The 19,389-nt window shown below is 40.6% G+C and overlaps 1 protein-coding gene across 11 annotated transcripts in view; it reads right to left on the bottom strand.

The window, feature by feature from the left end:
• PKP4 (plakophilin 4) overlaps positions 1–19,389 on the bottom strand; it is a 256,739-nt gene that overhangs the window by 16,767 nt on the left and 220,583 nt on the right. For all 11 annotated transcript variants that reach the window (XM_075117855.1, XM_075117858.1, XM_075117857.1 and 8 more), the window contains 6 exons: positions 12,941–13,124; positions 10,771–10,888; positions 10,003–10,194; positions 9,637–9,810; positions 7,590–7,740; positions 3,683–3,878 (listed from right to left, as the gene is read on the bottom strand). In XM_075117855.1, coding sequence (XP_074973956.1) covers positions 3,683–3,878; positions 7,590–7,740; positions 9,637–9,810; positions 10,003–10,194; positions 10,771–10,888; positions 12,941–13,124 — 1,015 coding nt within the window. The remainder of the gene's footprint in view (positions 1–3,682; positions 3,879–7,589; positions 7,741–9,636; positions 9,811–10,002; positions 10,195–10,770; positions 10,889–12,940; positions 13,125–19,389) is intronic.

The raw sequence follows: 19,389 nt of genomic DNA, 5'->3' as shown, positions 1-19,389 counted from the left end.
TTACCACTGCGGCACCTCCTGATGGCTGTCTTGGGAATTAGCTCTGCATGTTAATGCGCCCTCTTTGGGTGGTGCCTTGCTGCTATCACTCCTGCTCTAGGACCCATATCTCTCCAAGGACTGCAGCGTCCTCTTCAGCGACACACACTGTGCTCCCCCCTTCCGGGGACCTGTAGTCTGCTGTTCAGCCATTTCCCTTAGTGGCTACTGCAGCGAATTGTCTGGTCACTTCCTCATGGCCCTCAGCATGCCTCTTTGCCTGCAAACCTCAGCAGCCAGCCAAGGAGCTCTCTCACTCCCTCAGTCCCTGCTAGCAGCACTGCTCTGTCCAGGGTGCTGGCAGTCCTCTCAGCCCTCCAGAGACACAATCCTTTCTCCCTGGGCTCCCAGCAGAGAACTGCCAGCCTCTGCCCTGCAGCTCCCTTTTTATATGGGCTTGCTTGGCCCTGATTGGCTGCTCTCTTCAGTCCTTCTCTAATTGGCTGCCTCCAGTGCAGCCTCCCTAGGGCTGCTTTTAACCCCTGCCAGTGAGGGGCAGCTGCCCCATCACCATTCTCCTTGATGTAGAACTGCCACAACCTGATTGCCTCTTGGGACAGAATCCTGGAACACATTCCCCCTTGCTTGTTCACATAATGCACTGTGGTGGTATCATTGTAACCATTGAGCCCAATATGGTCCAGGAAAGCATGACATGCATTGTAGAAGGCCTGAAGCTCCAGCAAATTGATAAGGACTCCTGCTCCAACCACAGAGCTTGAACTTTCATAAGCCCAGGTGTGCTGCCCAACCTATCAGGGAGGCATCAGTGACAGCAGACCTGGTTCACAAGTGCAAGAGGGAATGCCCTGGCAAATGTTCTCTGGACACATCCACCACAGCAAGGAGTCCAGGACCAGTTGAGAAAGATGAACCAATCTGTCTAGGGGGTGAAGAGTCGGATGGTAAACCATCCTGATCCACATTTGGAGAGGGGTGAAGGTTCAACTTTGCAAACTAGACCATCTGGATGCAAGCTATACTAAGGGTACTAATTAACTATATACAACTAGAAAAGTCACTAAAAATAGAGGGCTTGCAAGGTGAAAATCACACAGAGCTGTGACTCCAGCAGGGGCAGAAGAAGGAACAGAGGGAGGTCAGGGTGGCATTGCCTCTGTGACAAAGTTCCTCCTCTATCTTGGTGGATCTGGGCTCACTGGCGGATTTACTTGCCTTGGAGCTTCATGGCAGCTCTCAGCTTGGCCGTTTTTCTGAACCCACAGTCCAGGTCGACTCCTCCTGTGTCTGACCAGGAGTTGGGAGGTTTTGGGGGGAACCCGGGCCTGCCCTCTACTCTGGGTTCCAGCCCAGGGCCCTGTGGAATGCAGCTGTCTAGAGTGCCTCCTGGAACAGCTGTGCGACAGCGACAACTCCGTGGGCTACTTCCCTATGGCCTCCTTCCAACACCTTCTTTATCCTGACCATAGGACCTTCCTCCTGGTGTCTGATAATGCTTATACACCTCAGTCCTCCAACAGTCCACATTCTCACTCTCAGCTCCTAATGCCTCTTGCTCCCAGCTCCTCACACGCACACCACAAACTGAAGTGAGCTCCTTTTTAAAACCCAGGTGCCCTGATTAGCCTGCCTTAATTGATTCTAGCAGCTTCTTGATTGGCTGCAGGTGTTCTAATCAGCCTGTCTGTCTTAATTGTCTCCAGAAGGTTCCTGACTGTTCTGGAACCTTCCCTGTTATCTTACCCAGGGAAAAGGGACCTACTTAACCTGGGGCTAATATATCTGCCTTCTATTACTCTCCTGAAGCCATCTGGCCTGACCCTGTCACACCTCATATAGCTAAAGGAGGTGCTATGGCATAAAGGCCTCCCCTCTATGGGTTCTGAAAGGTAAAATTTCCAGCTCTGGTGCGCACACACCTAAGTGGAATACAGAGCTGCACCTACTTGAAGAAGAAGGAGCTGAGGTTTAGGGGGGAGAACTGTGACTAACTGGTCAAAAAGACTGGGATAAGGAGCCAGGAGACTGAGATTGGATGAGAAACCTGGGCAGATAGATTGGGACTGGGTGTCAGTGGGGAGGGAGGAGGAATGTGAGCTGTAGAGTGGACAAGAAGCCCGGAGTAGGGAACAGGGACTGACTGGTCAAGGAGACTGGGACTGGGATAAGAAGCCATGAGAATGGGTAGGCAAGGGGACTGGGACAGGGCAAGGAGATAATGGTTAGGTAGAGTCAAGATTGGGAAAGGTTGGAGAGGATGGGACAGAAGGGGTCAAGCATAGAGGAAATGGTAGTGTCTATGCCCACTAGATCATTGTCTCCTCCACAACCTGGACTGGAAACCAAGATCTGTGAGTCTCAATTCCTCTACTTTCAGCAAATATATATGAAACCCATAGGCAAAATGTCCCATACCCCTCTAGTGCTTGTAATTCGGCGTGCAGGATGGAACATCTCTGGAAATAAATCAGGTTGGTGTGGTAAAAGAGGCTCTTGTCTTTAGGATCCCTGCATCATTTGTTCCACAAATTGGAAGGTGTGTCATGAATGAGGCAGGAGACTGCTACAACAGATAGGAGGGCCTCATGGTAATAGCAGCTGAATGCTGCCCTGAAGAATTGGATGTTATCACTCCCTCTGCCACAGAGTTTCCATGTGATACTAGTAAGGTTGTTTAATTCAAATTTTTCACAGTTGGTCATTACTTAGGCACCCCTCATTTTCTGGCTGCCCAACTTGATACCCTTGGAGTCTGATTTCCAGATGTACTGTGTGCTCACAATTGCAACTAAAGGTAATGGGAGCTGGGCTTTGAGCATACAAAGTGCTATGTAATCGTAAATATTCTGAATAATTAGGCTGTAAGCATCTCATATTGGGCACCCAAAATTAGTGGATACTGTTGACCTTAATCTCTCTACGCTTTAGGTCCTCAGCTGTAAAAAGAGGATAATACCCCTTCATCTCACAGGATTATTATGAAAATAAAATTAATTAATTATTGGGAAGCACTCAGATATTACAGTGATGAGCACCATAGAAAAGCCCATGAAGAAATTAAGAATTCTTATTTCAGAGCAGGATTTGGGTAGTGTGCAGTAAGACCTAGAACCAAACACTGAACGATAAGGAGAAAACAAAATATTGAAGAGCTCTTCATTAAGTGAGCAACCTCCATGCTGTGCATGGATTGAGACAGAGGTCCTGTGGAAAAAATAATATGTGATCATATATAATTAAATACTTTATCATATTGTTATGCACAAGGGGGCCAGATTAGGGTTCCAAAGGCAATCTTAATTCTGGCATTTCCTAACTTCTAAGTGCCTGACTTTTCAATCTTAATAATGTTTTATTATCTTGTGTGTGTGTGTTTAATATTCATAACAGCACTTTCAGATACTTTTATCTTATAGGTCCAATTAATCTGACTATAGTATATTACTGTACATCCCCTAGAAGCTTTATATGGAGAATACTGTACAAACTAAATGACTGGCAAGTACTATATGGAAATAATACAGTCTGCAGCTGTGGGAGACTAGTTGTCTTATGAGCAAACCTGAACCGAAGGAACAAATCCCTTTTCTGCAGGAAATTCACTTTAAAAGTTTTGTTTTCTTGTTTTTATCTGAAATGGATTAAAGAAACATTTTGCTAGCAAATCTAGCTGCCTACTTGCCTGTCACCCCTTCCTTTTGTTATGTTCACCAGTTTTTCTATTCCTCCTGTGTCAGCCAAAGCTTTGGCATTTTCCATGTTTTTACTGGTGACCTCATGCAAAGCACAGCAGATTGCTGCTACAGTCTCATCAGACAATATGCTTGGGCCATTGCCTCCTGGAAGGCGATTCACCAGATCTCGCATAGCGTATTTACCTACAAAAAAACATAAACCAAGTTAGGAAATGTACTTTGCAATTTACATTTGAAACATAAGCACTCTGACAAGAAATATATAAGTCTAAAAGCAACAATGAGGAAAGTAGAATAAAAAATCAACACTAAGTGGAAAACTGTGTGCAATCTGAATTATTTCAGAGGCAAGAGACACTGTAGTGTAATTTCCTAAATGAAAAATACATTGCATTTGTCTTCTGGATTAGCAAAAGCCTGATAAAAAATATTATGGCCATATGCCAATGTACACAGACATACACTGATCTGTGAGCTTATTTATTTTAGTTAAGGATGTTTAGCAGAGCTGTTTTATAGCAAGAGATAAGCAATGTTACAAAAAGATTACTTAAGCATCTTTCAAACAACTTAAATTTTATAGAAATGTGTAAGACGTTACACTTGTGCATATTCCAATCTTCTTTAGGCAGGACTTGAATTTATAGGTGGTTATTGCATGATCACAGTTCATTGCTTCTGATTTTGATAGTTTAAAAACAATTGAATAAAGGAAAGAAAAGGTTGAGAAAATGTTGGAACTTGCTATCACTTACTCTTTCCCCTAATTCAAGCCATGCCTTAGTTGCTGACATATATTATGATTATTTGAAACTCTTTATGCCTTTAGGTGGACACAAACCACCACTTTACCAGAAAATGGCACAAATAAAACTTTAACGATGTTAATGTACACTGTAGGATATCTGCTGACACATCCATATAGGAAGAGACGCAATAATGAATTTGGTTAAACAAAGTGGGATACAAGGCACAACTTGGCCTTAACACTGGATAGCTTAGAAATAGGAATTATTGATGGGAAGTAGAATTGCTACAGGAAAAATGACATTATTTCTCATCACTGGGGGAGCGGTGCTCATACTAAGGCTTCCTTTTAGAGAGGTGTGCAAAAGTCTTTCAGTAGTTTTGGAGGAATTACCAGACATTCTGTTCACCTCATTTATCACCCGTAAAAGATTAGATCTCAGCTCTTTCAGATTTCAATTACCAACTGACAAACAGGAATAATCACTTTGCAAACAAAGGAAATTAACTAAAGCTAAAGTAAATATTTTTTTTGTTTAGCCTGCTTTGATAACTGAATGGCTATTAATGGATTTTTATTGAAGACATATATTTATATATAATGGTGAATAATGGATAGATGGGATAAATTTTACATAAAGGTATTAACTTTGTATTTATATAATGTGTCAGCGGAGAAATTCTGATCCTTAACTACAGAAGAAATGCTTCTGAAAGTAACTTCTTTTTAAGCATACTAGAAAACTGCAATATTTTTTAAAACCAGACAACTTGGGATATATTGGTACTGGGACCCCACCAGCCTTTGAGGGAGCTAACCCAAAGGTGAAAGTGGTGGCACCTTTGGTGTAGTACCTGCTAGGGTGTGGAACTCAATCTACCTTGACATTTGCTAGAGAGTGTTTATATCCCCACATTTAAAAACAAACAGATTTTTCCTCAAGGTTTTTATTTAAAAAAAGACTCCTATATATAATCCTATTATTTCCATAATTAGACACTTTCTCCTCTTTCCTTGGTTGGATCTTTCTATCTACTTTTTGGAAGATTGTGATTATTATATTGTTTGTAGCTATGTGCAAAACATTATGTACACACATTTTCCAACTATAACAGGTCTATTTTAAAGTGAAACTTAATTTTTGAAAATATGGTTTTCAGAGCAAAAACATGCCAAACTTCATTGTTGTTAAACAAATATTTCTTCACATACAAATTTAGGAAACGCAGAGTTATGTAAAACTAGGTGGCAGAAGTATATTACAAAATTCCAAGAAATGAAAATTGTAACCCTCTCAGTACTTCTACTGTTATTTTGATTTTATTTATTTAGATTGGAAAAAAAATCTAACTCTGGGGTCCACGTACAAGACTTAAAATTCCCAGTAGAATAATTATATTAGTCCAGTTAAATCTAGGTATGTCTATTCTGCAAAAAAAGACCTGTGACATCGAGTCTCAGAGCTCAGGTCAGCTGATTCAGACTTGTGCTATGGAGTCAAAAATAGCAGAGTAGATGTTCAGGCTTGAGTCTGAACTCTAAGACCTGGCAAGAAAGGCGGGTCTCAGAGCCCCGGTTCCAGTCCAAGTCTGTGCATCTACATTGCTGTTTTTAGGCCATTGTGTGAGCCCCATAAGCCTCAGTCAGCTGACCTGAGCTCTGAGACTTGGGGCCACAGGTCTTTTTTTGCAGTATAGATGTACCCTCCATTGCCATTTTGCAGTATAGATGTACCCACTATCATAGTCAAACCACACAAAAACATTATCCCATACCAATCAATAACCCCATCCCCTTCTCAAAATTCTGTAGAAAACTAGATCAGTTTTGCAGCATGTCCAGAGGCTTAACAAATCCAGGCTCTGGTGGACAGAAGAGGGGGCCCATTCCAGAGTTGAACAGCCTCAGGAAGAATACTATGCCAGTATCTCTCTTTCCTACACTTAGAAAGATCCAGCTGAGTATCATCTGGATGCTACAGACATTGGAGCACACATCTTCTTATTGCCTTCTTGTTCGCCTCATAGACATTGAGCAAGAGAGGGGAAAGAATAGAACCCTGCAGTACCTCCACACAATAAAGTCTCAGGGTGCATAAATGATAGCCCACAATCACCTGCTGGGTGCTCCAAGTAAAAAGGAGTAAAAACACTTAAAAAGGGGCTCCCACCTACTCCTGCCAAAACTTAGAGCCTTTTGATGCCTTATGATCAGCTGTACAGTATGATCAACTATATGTGACTGAAGACAACGTATAGGTCTAATAAAATCAACACAAACTCTATTTGTTCACTGTCAAGGTTCCTTCCTCACTCTGAACTCTAGGGTACAGATGTGGGGACCTGCATGAAAAACCCCCTAAGCTTATTTTTACCAGTTTAGGTTAAAACTTCCCCAAGGTACAAACTATTTTACCTTTTGTCCCTGGACCTTATTGCTGCCACCACCAAGCGTCTAACAAATATAATAGGGAAAGAGCCCACTTGGAAAAGTCTTTCCTCCCAAAATTCCCCCAAGCTCTACACCTCCTTGCATAGGTGAGGATTTTTAACAAGCCTTCCCCAGGAAAGGGGGTGTAGGGCTTGGGCGGATTTTATCTCTAGAAGAGCAGCCCTGTCAATTACATATATATGTATACTTATACCTGGAGCTGGTTTTGCTGGAGTTGGGATTTTTATGGCAGGAGAAACAAAACAAAACAAATCTGATATTGTCAGAATAAAGCACTTATTTGTGTGTTGAGATATGAACTGTTAAATCCCTTTATGATACAGCACCTTGTAGCCCTTTGATAAAGTTACTAGTTAGCTTCAAGAAAGGGGAGTGATATTTCTCATCATGTTCGACAATGAAACTTCCTGTCTGATTTAGTTTGAATTTAAGCAACTTCTTTCTGCTGTAAGGGGACTGGCTGCACAGGTTGACTAAAGACAAACAAATAAGACAATGTTGCTCCAGAAAGCTATTTCTCCCAAGAAGATTAAAATGTATGTGACTCTAATGATGTAATATGATAAAAGGGACTACACAACTAGATCACATGGTGTATTCTCATCCTAAAATAAGTTTTCTCTCTACAAGCACTCAAGAAAAGATTGCCTTGTGCTGCTATCCCTGCATACTTAAGTATAGTTACATATACTTACCAATTAGCTCTTTATTGCGAACATCTAAAGCCATATTCCTTAAGGCAGTTGCCACAGAAGAAACAACTCTATCATTATCCATTCTCAGAAGTTCCACGAGGATTGGAAGCCCTTTTTCTTTTCTGACAGCAGCTCGAATATATGCTGCAAACTATTACATAAAACTCAATTACTTACACACCTACCATTTTAAAACAGCACCAATATTATCTTTTACTGTATTACAATTCATACATATTTTAGTGGGACAGTTCCAAAGGCAGACACAAGACGTGGGTGCCCAGTTCCCATTACTTGGTTCTGGGAGTTAGGCCTGCCCTCTGGGCCACTGCAAATGTTCTCATTGTAGAACAATGTTTAAATATATGAATTAATAAAAGAAATGTACTGACAAAGGAGATTAAATCTATTAGAGAGGGAACAGTGTTTCAGGAAAAAGATTGATTAAAAAAGTCAGTTGCAAAAGAGTGAAAATCCCAAATGATATTGGTCAGCTATTTTTGTATAGCAAAGAAAGCAACTAATATTTTTATCTTTATGACAAATACATAAAAGTGATTAAAAAGAGATGTCATGTGCTGCCTTTGTAATGCAGCATATATGAGGGCCACAAGCAGGAGTGCACAGTTGGCATATAGCAGCAAATAATAAAAATACTGCCTTGCTCTTGTTAATAACCAATTAGGCATGAACTACCATCATTTACTGTAATACCCATGTTCTGATACTTGGGAAGAGGTGGGACTTGCATCTATTATTTTGTACATTTTTAGTTGACTTTGATCTTCAATTTTTGGCAGTCATTTTCCAGCACAATTCAGTGTTCAAAGTTTTTTTTGGCACATGTATTCAATGGGAAAAACCTACACATTTTCATTTTTTTTCTAAATAGTGGTAACTGAATTTAATGCCATTCCCAATAAGCCACCCATTTTCTGCTGCTTGCTCTTCATGGCCTTTCACTGTGAAAGTGAAAAGGAGCAGAATGCAGAGGAGTGTAAGGGAATTGAGACCAAGAGAAGTGTATAAAGTTTTCTCTTTCTCATCTTTACCAATGTTTTCCCCCTCACATATTTTATTGGTAAATTTATTTAAAAATGAAAACCAGAAGAACTTTATATTTTTATATTTTGTATGACAACTACGAATACTATTAATGAAATAATGGATGTGGTACAGTTGGAGATTTAAGCCAATGCCCAGCAATCTTGAGCTCCTGAATGCCAAACCCAGGACTGTCATTAACATCATAAGTGGTTGTGGACAAATAGTTTAACTTCTTTCCCTCAGATTATACTTCTGTAAAATGACAACAGATTTGCTTATCTATTTCATAAGACAGTTGTGATTATTAGACAACTTTTGTAAGAGTTTAACAAAGGGCTACAAAAATACAAAATATCGAACTACATGTTGTTGTTTCTCTAGAAAAGAGAATATCAAGGACAAACAGAATATGAAAATAATTAGATTAAAAAAACTGAACAAAATGGAATCTCCCTAAATTAATCACAATTCCAAGTATGTGTGTCCACATCACAAAGACATCTTGAAATTTGGTACATTTGGCTCTGTGTTCAGACAGGCATGGGACAGGAATTATGGAACTGCCAGAGGCACTGCCAGGGTGCCTGAATGCACTGTGCTTGACTCTAGTTTATGCTTTGACATTTCCTTTGCTTTTCTAAACTGAGGTCAGGCAAGTATTAAGGAAGTGATGCATTTGGAGCAGGATGCGGAGGATCCTCCATTTCCATTGACTTCAATGTGAGTTTAGGAAAATGCCCACATCAGAGGAGCCACTGAGCATCTCTCAGGACTTTGGGTTTCATGGAGAAACACAGGAGGGGTGCACTGTAGGACCACTAACAACACCATGGAGAAACCATGGATTAATGGAGAAACACCATATGCACTTTAGGAAATGGCAACCCCTGCTCAGGTGTCATGATGTTGTTAAAGGAGAACAGTTAGTTGAAATACAAGTGTAGCAGGAGAGGTGGAAATTCATTTGCCACAGGATTATGGGATGGGTTTAATAGAATACCTTCCAGTTGCCTGCAGAAAGATTCTGGAGAGATCCTGCAGAGCCCTCTAAAGTAGCTGGGTTGGAGCTTTCTGCTAGAAGTGTTAGATATGGTTTCACTACAGATGGATGCCACAGCATTTCCACACCCTTAGGAGACTTTGAAAATCCTGGTATAGGGCCAACTCCATCCCACTGAGAAAGAAACACACATTAACTGTAAGTATATTGGTTTAAGCAAAATTGAAATCAACTCTTTATATCATAATTTAAAATATTGGATATAGTCACCATATTATTGGATATGGTCAGTTTTCTCCCGGACACAGTGTTTTACTACTGGAAAAACAATACTTGATGTTTTTATAATAGAAGAAAAATACAAACCTGATCTTCTTGTGAAGTTCGTTTTTTCTTCTTCTTTTTTTTCCCCCAGCAGCTTGGCTCTGAATCTTTGCTGGGTGATTCTTTCCCTAACAAGTCACCCAATTCATTTATACCCAGCAGACGTGCCTGAGGTACCTCCAATTCTAGGCGATAGGACAAGTTTCTCAGTGTGCACACACAGTTCTCCACTGTCTGGAAACCAAAGTATGGAGATATCCTGTAATTAATATACTTTCACAAATGGTGAAACAGCGTATAAAACAAATCAAGTACAGGTGAAAATATTTTTGGAGCACAGGACCGGGGAACAAGAACTCCCAAATTCTAATCGTCAGTCTCACAATGGCTCTCTCTATGGCTCTGGGTAAATTATAGTGTCTCTGCTTGTTTTCTCAACTATAAAATTAGTGATAATAGGGGCCTACCTCACAGAGGTGGTATGAGGATTAATTAGGCATTTATTAAAAAGGATTAATTAGGCATTTATTAAAAAGTGTTTTCAAGAGAAAAAGCATGGTAACTGCTAATTATTATTTCCCCCCAATGGGTGCTTCATCATTGTGAGAATTAAACACATAGAATAAATAAATTTGTGTTCCACAACAGAATTTGATTTTGTGAATAAATAAATGTAGGGGTGGAAAAGGTTTTGTAAAAATAAGTAGAGCTCAAGAGTTTTGTGGCTGACTTGCACTATCCAAAACAAAAACGGCACATCAGACAACTAGTCTGATACCTAGAAATTACTTAGTTAAAATAAGCACACACCTTGCTGTCATAATCTGATGTGTTCACACATGTATGGATCACATATAGCAAAGAATCAACCAGCCCTTCACAAGACCTCATCTGCTTCCTTGCCTCTTCTCCTGCAGAGCTTAGATTCCTAAAGTGTTAAAATGCAGTAAGAACGTCAATCAAAATACTCTGTATTTATGTATGGTATTCACTGTCATACATATATACAAGTAATGGTCTAATCAAATCATTTGCAGAAGGAAAGTCTTTTTATATAGTTGGTTGATAATCTACTTTGGGAAATTACAAGCAAATATGCCATTTGGCTCAATCCGGTGTGTTTCAAACACACACAAGAAATTGTTCTTCAGAAAGTCTCTTTATGACTCAAGAGTAAAGCAGTAGTTGGCAGGGATAGGTTAGCAGTATTCCAATATGTGAAATGGACACCACCAAATCCAGGGAAATCCCCCTGCTTCTATCGCAGCACTGTATACCAACTCTGTAGGTTAAAGCAGTGGTTTTCAAACTGAGTCGCAACCCAGTATTGGGTCGTGCAATGTAAGGCATTAGGTCATGGCGGCCAGCAGCAAGTCTGGCTCCTGGGGGTGGGAAGACAGGGCTCCATGTGCTGCCCCCGCCCTGAGCACGGGCTCTGCACTCCCATTGGCTAGTTCCTGGCGCCAGTGGAAGCTGAGGCGTGGCCGGGGGGGGCAGTGCTTGCAGGCGAGAGCCGTGCGGAGCCACTTGCGCACCTCTGCCTAGGAGCTGGACCTGTTGCTGGCCACTTCCATGGTGCCAGGACAGGCAGGAAGCCTGCCTTAGCACCCTTGCTGCACTGCTGACAGGGAGCCACCCAAGCTAAGCCTGTGCCCCAACCCCACACCCCAATTCCCAGCCCTGAGCCCCCCACAAACCCCGAGCTCCTTCCTGCACCCCAAAACCCTCATCCCCAGCCCTACCCCAGAGCCTGCATCCCCAAGATCAGACCCCCTCCCACACCCCAACCCCTTTCCTGCACCCCAAACCCCAAACCCCTCATCCCCAGCCCCACCCCAGAGCCTGCACCCCCAGCCCAGAGCTCTGACCCCCTCCCACACCCTGAACTCCTCATTCCAGACCCCACCCCACACCCCTCACCTCTGCCCCAGCCCTGAGCCGCCCCCACACCCAAACCCCACATCCCCAGCTCCATTGGGTCATGGGCATCAACAATTTTCTTCAACTGGGTGGCTGAAAAAAAGTTTGAAAACCACTGGGTTAAAGGAACAAAGTCAACTTGAAATCTCACCAATTAAAAATAATTAAAAAAAAAAAGTAGTCTATGTACTGCATGTGGCCCCTAAATTCCCTGCCATTTTTTGTGGTTTTATGTTTTCCTATTTTTAAAAAGGCTCTTTTTTTTTCTTACTGCTGTTTGAAACACCTGCTTAAACAAGAGATGAAACAGTGAATTGACTATACATAAAGTGTGAAATGCAGAAGGTAAATGGATAAAAAAAATAGAAAAAAGAAAAAAAAATTGTCTCTAATTGCTTTCGTTTATAGTAATCTCATATATTATTTGTAACAATAGCAGGTAAAAAAAGTTCACTCAATAGAACAATTTTTAACTTGATAGTGTCTATTTAATTTTTGTACATTGTTTGCTGTCAGTAATGTTTAAAATATTCGATCTAACAAAGTACTCCTAGTTTTCTTACTTAGGTTTTTCATTAAAAATAAATGTCTCTAAATAGTTGCATTTGCTTCAGAATTCAAATGTATTTTTCATCAAAATTAAGTTTTATATTTTATATAATCTTATTAGTGATGTGAATATTATCACGTGATTTCTGTAGAGATGACTTTACTCAAGTTAATTCAAGGTTCGAAAGAATAAGTTTAATGGACAGTACCCTCAGTATCAAGACAGTGGTGACTGATTAATAATGAAAAGATTAGCTATGAGCACAAAAACAATAGAAGCTTAATCCTTACCAAGTAGCAGCATTCATACATTCATAAAATAGTACCTCTGAGCTCCTAAGTTTGTATTTATGCTCTTTTCCTACTAATTGGCATGCGAGGAAGAACTAAGAGGGTTAAAAAGGATGTAACAACTATATTATTTAAGAAATTGCAATTTAAAAGGAATTTGAATACATTGTTGTATAACTTGATTACTATTTTAACAGAGATCTTGAACACGGTGATTTACCTCAGGCATCCTGTAGTATTGCGCAGAACTAGAGAAGTCTGGAATTTAATTTTATGATCATCATCAAAGGAAGAATTATTCCATCCAGAATGTGGAACTATCACAGTGTTAGTTAGTGTTGATAGAGCATCTCGAATGATTGTCATCTTTACTGCATCACATGAGGACAAGTTCCAGAGAACTCCTAAAAAGGGAATTCCATTGTACTATTTAATGTCAGAAGATAACTTGTAACTTTGATTACAGTGAACAAATATAAACCAATAGTAACCACAAAATATCTATCTTCTTAAACATAGGGGAAAACTAATTTACCTATATACAACAAAAAGAAATATAGTGGATTAATTTTGCAATGCAACCTATATACTCCACATATGACCAACAGGTGGCCTGCAAAGTTGCCCTTAAAAGATTTATTTTACAGGCTGGGGAGACAAACCCCAAACTGTGGGATATGTTTTCCCCAACATTCTTCAGTCTGGCTGATCCATCAGGGAGCATGCCTGTAATTTCAGATCAGCAGAGTACCAATTAAACTTTCTGATGGAACAGATAGAACATGCAATTATTATCACAATGGACCTAATGTTGGGTAAGCTGGTGGGTCCCTGGGGTGGGTGCGGGGGATGAGCGTGAGAGAGCAGGTGCACAAGTGAATGCAATATACTTTTCACATCAAGGAAAAAAGAACCTTAGAGAAACTCCCTCTATTGATTTGATGTGGTACAAAAGAAAGATTCACTGAGCAGGACAGAGCCCTGTTTCTGTTACCTGACAGGTGAGGGAAAAGTCCCCATCACATTCTAGAAGCCAGGAGGAAGATACTCCTGTGCTTCTTTAGTAACAATACAGAGACACCCAGAGTCCCAATGTAGTTGCCAAATATTCCTACATGTTCCCCAGAGATATATACACCACAATCCTGACACTTGTACCTCCAACTGCTAAACCCTTACACATCTCAACAACCAACCAAACTAGCAACTCCTCTCAGACAAAAATCTTCCCCGCACTCCCCACAAAATTACAAGCACCAACTTATAGTTCTTTGGGGGGGGGGGGGGCAGAGAAAATGCTGTAAAGTTGGCAGAGGATGAGAAAGAAAAGTGGTGGCCAACTGTGTGGAAAATTAACTTAGTACTAGGGTTCTAAGCAAAGTGGCATGCTGCATATATTTGCCACCCTGGAGATGCCATCTTGAGTGCAGAATCTAAGTTTTCAATTTTAAAAAATGGAATCTGTGAAGTAAACTGATCTGAGCTCACCTTAAGATGTTAACTCTGAAACTCAGTGATGATAACTTAAATGTCAACATTAACTATTTCACTATTGACCAGAACATGTAAGAAAAGAGACTACAAAGGTCTGTACAATTTACTGTGAATGACATCTCATTTTGGAGTCAAGAATGAATATTGCTTAGGAGAATTCTACCACTTTTCTTTTTTGCTACAGTCATGAAAGAACTAAGCCCAAAGAGCCCAGCAGACTCCAAGGGTGTATATGAATCCAACAGGAGAAGCCAAGCCCTTGGAGTCCAGCAGAGCATACATGATGATATTTTGATCATCTCCACAATACATTGTGAGTGGTGTCTCATTTTATGTCTCAAGTGTGTGGACCTTTGAAGAATATCACTTCTCCACATGCTCTGATGTCCCATATTTGACTTCTGGTTAATACTTGCATTTGGATAGTAGGTAAATATGTATGCAAGTTAGGTGCTCCTCTGCTTTTAGCAACATGCCAATACAACCTTTACTATTACAAAAGCTGACCTTCGCTCCTCAGGCTTAAATTGAAATAATCCTAGACACAGAAGTAAATCCACTTATTCCTGTTCAAAAAGACAAACACTTGGAATCAGATTTGCCAAATTCCATTCAGTGTACAAATAATTTACAGTAAAAGTTTTAAAACTGTATTTAAGCTTAGGTCATGGGTATTTGTTTTAGAACACAATTTACACCCAACATTATTTAAGATGCAATGTTCTGGTCAACTCCACTTCATCTAAGATGATTTATGGATTGGAACAGAAGTCTTAGGTTGCTTTCATTTCTGCTATTTGAAAAGAAATGGTCATTCTGTACTCAAACAAATGAAAGACTTTTTTTTGTATTAGACTCTATACAAAAAACATGCAGACAGCAACTTTATTGTCAGGAAGGGTGTTCCAAAAGTTGCATATCTAGTACCAAACTTCACCATAGAAAACAAAGAATCAAAACATACTAGATATAATTTAACAAACAATTTCTTGGCATCAAAGGGAATTGGAAAGAAACCAGTAATTTATTCCTTCCCCTCTTTAGCAAGGTTATAATAATGAAATAATATTATGAATAATAATTATAATAATATGAAATAATATTCTGCTGTTCTAAGCACTTTGTTGGTGCTGCTGTAGTGGTTACACTTGACCATCACTGTATGAAAAATAATCATAAGAAAAAGCATTAGGAAGAGGCTGGTCAATTCTACTTATCCCTTTGCAGTGAAAAGATTTCTGGGACCAGCTAATGAAATTAATATCTGTGCACTCACTACCTCATTTAAAAAGTAATAAAGCACATCCCCTTCATCTTCACTGAAGGGATGACACTTGATGGGTCATAAAAATGCTATTAAGAAAGTAGTAAACAGAAAAGACATCCACCCTAGGGGACAACAAGACAGATGAGAAGGCAGAGAATACAAGAGTTATATCCTTTCATAACAGCTATACAAAAAACAAGATAAAGTACATGCTCCTAGATTCTAATATGGAACAAACCCTTTTAATAGCAACAGCAATTACTTTCAATCATTTCAAGACAAAAGTTTTAAGAAAGAAGCAGAGTAAAGTTTATTCTTGTTACCAATACTATTTTGCACTTTTCTAATTCCGTTCGCTGTCAAAGTTCTACAGCTATTATAATCCTTACAGTACCCTCTTGAAAAAGGCAAGAATTACCAACTCCAGTTTTCAAGGAGTTAAGGTGGTGAGGGACTCATACAGGGCAGTTCATGTTAAATTTTTCAAAAGTGGTTTCTGATTTTGGGTGACCAATTTGAGACCCCAAGCAACTGATTTTCAGGAATGCTGAGATCCATAACTCCAGCTGAATGCTGCTGGCCATCCAAAAATTGAGAGCCAGAAAATTTTTGTCAAGTATCAGGGAGTAGCTGTGTGAGTCTGTATCCACAAAAACAAGGAGTTAGTCTTTAAGGTACCACCGGACTTCTTGTTGTTTTAGAAAAATTTTGAAGCTTTTAAATTAAGTCTCTTTCCCAAGGCTGCAGAGCAATTCAGTGCGGCAGGAGCAGAGAGAGGTAGCCCTGTTTTGAAATAATTAGATCGGGGTGGGCAAACTGTGGCCCTGGGACCACAACCGGCCCTTCAGATGTTTTAATCTGGCCCTCAAGCTCCCGCCAGGAAGTGGGGTCCGGGGCTTGCCCTGCTCCATGCGTGTTGTGCCTCCGAGCAGCTCCCGGAAGCAGTGGCATGTCCCTCCTCCAGCTCCTATGCATAGGGGCAGCCAGAGGGCTCTACACGCTGCCCCCGCCCCAAGCTCCACCTCTGCAGCTCCCATTGGCCAGGAACCTCATTTCTGGCCCCACCCCAGAGCCCTCACCCTCTAACCCCAATTTCATGAGCATTAATGGCCCACCATACAATTTCCATACCCAGATGTGGCCCTCAGGCCAAAAAATTTGCCCCTCCCTGCATAAGATAATATTCCTTCTCCTCATGAGTAAAGTAAATTAGGGTGACAGGCATGCCAAAGTAGAGAACAAAAAAGCTTCGAAACAAACAACTTCAGCCTAAACTTTCTCCCCAAACTTGGCAGTTCCCAGGGTTTGCCCTTGAGGACCTTTGCTGTCACAGCTTTTGTTGGAGCTAACAAGATCCACCTATTATGTGCGTCAACAGAAATTATTTTAGTTTTTATACTTATCCAGGGACCGATAGCTTGCCACCCTGCTACAGACATATAGTTTATAAAAAACGAAACCAAATCTGAAACCAAATCTAAGGAAAGACAGATGTATACACACATATTTGAGATCAGTTGGATTGATATAGTTTAGTAGATAATTTAAGCAGTATCTAGTCCACTGCATTTTTACCATATTTTTCCCCCACCAGGGAACACAAGATTGAAAATTCATCTAACTTCTCAGATAGTATTCATCCAACTTCTCTGTTAGTATTCATCCTTCACCTGATGTTTTTGTAATTTACTCTTCATGTATCATATTTCACTACTTATAGAGCAGAATAGAAGCGTACAAACCTCCAGAGAAAGTTATTAAACAGCATTTCCTCAATAGTCCATTACAACTATTATAAATGACATGATTAATTTTTCAATTTGACCAAACCCTTAAAACATTGTTAATTCTCCCTTCATTATACAAACATTTCTGGCCACAGAGAAACGAGACAGAACAAAACCTCTGGGCATGCAGCAAAGCCCATCTTTTTCAAGGCTGTTGAGTAGGGGTTGGTTAAGGCAGATATATTTATGGGCAGTCCTCTGTTTTATGTTGTGATTTTCAATTATGAGATACTCAGTTGGGGCACTGGATGCATTCCTACACTGGCTTCCCATTGAACAATTGAGATTTTTCAAAAGCTTCTAATTCAGCAAATTTGAGTGGATTTTCACAGGAATGGCAAAAGGCAGATCCCTGAATCAAAGGCCACACCCTCTGCCAAATTTAAGGTTCCTGTTCCAAAGCACGTCTCAAATGTCTCAAAAAAACAACAACAAAACAACAAAAAAACAAACCCCAAACCCATAAAATGGTTGCCAGCATTTTTTAACACTGGAAAAACAACTTATGTTTCTCTACCCTTGTTCTTGGAAATGGCCAAACAGTTTTGGCTGAAATTAAGCCTGAGGCAGACACTCCAGCATGGGAAATTTCAGCCAAAATGGTTAAAGTTTGACTAAGTTATAAGCAACTGAAAATAGGGTCTTATAATTGGATGTACTGGGTAATCTCAATAATAGACGTTTCTACCAGTCTCATCTATGATACACACTTGAAGTTAATATCCATGTGAAACTGCAGAGTAACACAACAAGTTGCACTTATCATGTACCTTGGACTGCCTGACCTGAACTCTGCATGAATCCCTCTCTATCACTCTTAGTCTAAAGTTACATCTACATTTAGGGTGGCATGTAGAGTACAGAGACTGCACGGGTATAAATACCACTGTAGATGGTGAGGCATGTCTTAAGTGAGTAGATTCCAGGGTAGCAGCCTGTTAGTCTGTATTCGCAAAAAGAAAAGGAGGACTTGTGGCACCTTGGAGACTAACAAATTTATTGAGCATAAGCTTTCGTGAGCTACAGCTCACTTCATCGGATGCATTCAGTGGAAAATACAGTGGGGAGATTTATATACACAGAGAACATGAAACAATGGGTGTTACCATACACACTGTAACAAGAGTGATCAGGTAAGGTGAGCTATTACCAGCAGGAGAGGGCAGGGGGTGGGAGGGACCTTTTGTACTGATAATCAAGATGGGCCATTTCCAGCAGTTGACAAGAACGTCTGAGGAACAGTGGGGGATGGAGGGGGGGAATAAACATGAGGAAATAGTTTACTTTGTGTAATGACCCATCCACTCTCAGTCTAGAAAAATAGTTTGTGTAATGACCCATCCACTCCCAGTCTCTAGACTGGGAGTGGATGGGTCATTATACAAAGTAAACTATTTTTCTAGACTGGGAGTGGATGGGTCATTACACAAAGTAAACTATTTCCCCATGTTTATTCACCCCCTCCACCCCCCACTGTTCCTCAAACGTTCTTGTCAACTGCTGGAAATGGCCCACCTTGATTATCAGTACAAAAGGTCCCTCCCACCCCCTGCCCTCTCCTGCTGGTAATAGCTCACCTTACCTGATCACTCTTGTTACAGTGTGTATGGTAACACCCATTGTTTCATGTTCTCTGTGTATATAAATCTCCCCACTGTATTTTCCACTGAATGCATCCGATGAAGTGAGCTGTAGCTCACGAAAGCTTATGCTCAAATAAATTTGTTAGTCTCTAAGGTGTCACAAGTACTCCTTTTCTTTTTAAGTGAGTAGAGTATCCTATATGCCTGAATCCTAGTGCATGTACTATACACGGCTCTCTACACGACCAAGCAGTGCCTTCTATGTCTACACTGCTAATTTTTAGAAGTGCAGAATCCCACTGCCTCCCTGCTGCTGGAGCCTTTCTTCACCACAGTGAAAGGCTTTGAGAGGGGGTAGGCAGCAGGAAAACGCTCTGGGAGTGGGGAGCTGCTGGTGCCTTTTTCCGCTGCCTCCCCCACTAGAGCCTTTTACTGCAGCATGTAGCTTCCTGTGTAATGCTTGTACTCTACATGCTACCACAAGTGTAGACATAGCTTAATATTAAAAAGCATGCGTTCCTCTAAACGTGGAATTTCA

This window comes from Caretta caretta, chromosome 11, assembly GCF_965140235.1.
Source record: "Caretta caretta isolate rCarCar2 chromosome 11, rCarCar1.hap1, whole genome shotgun sequence".
Classification (NCBI taxonomy): Eukaryota; Metazoa; Chordata; order Testudines; family Cheloniidae; genus Caretta; species Caretta caretta.
This window is presented reverse-complemented; position numbering and strand designations above follow the sequence as displayed.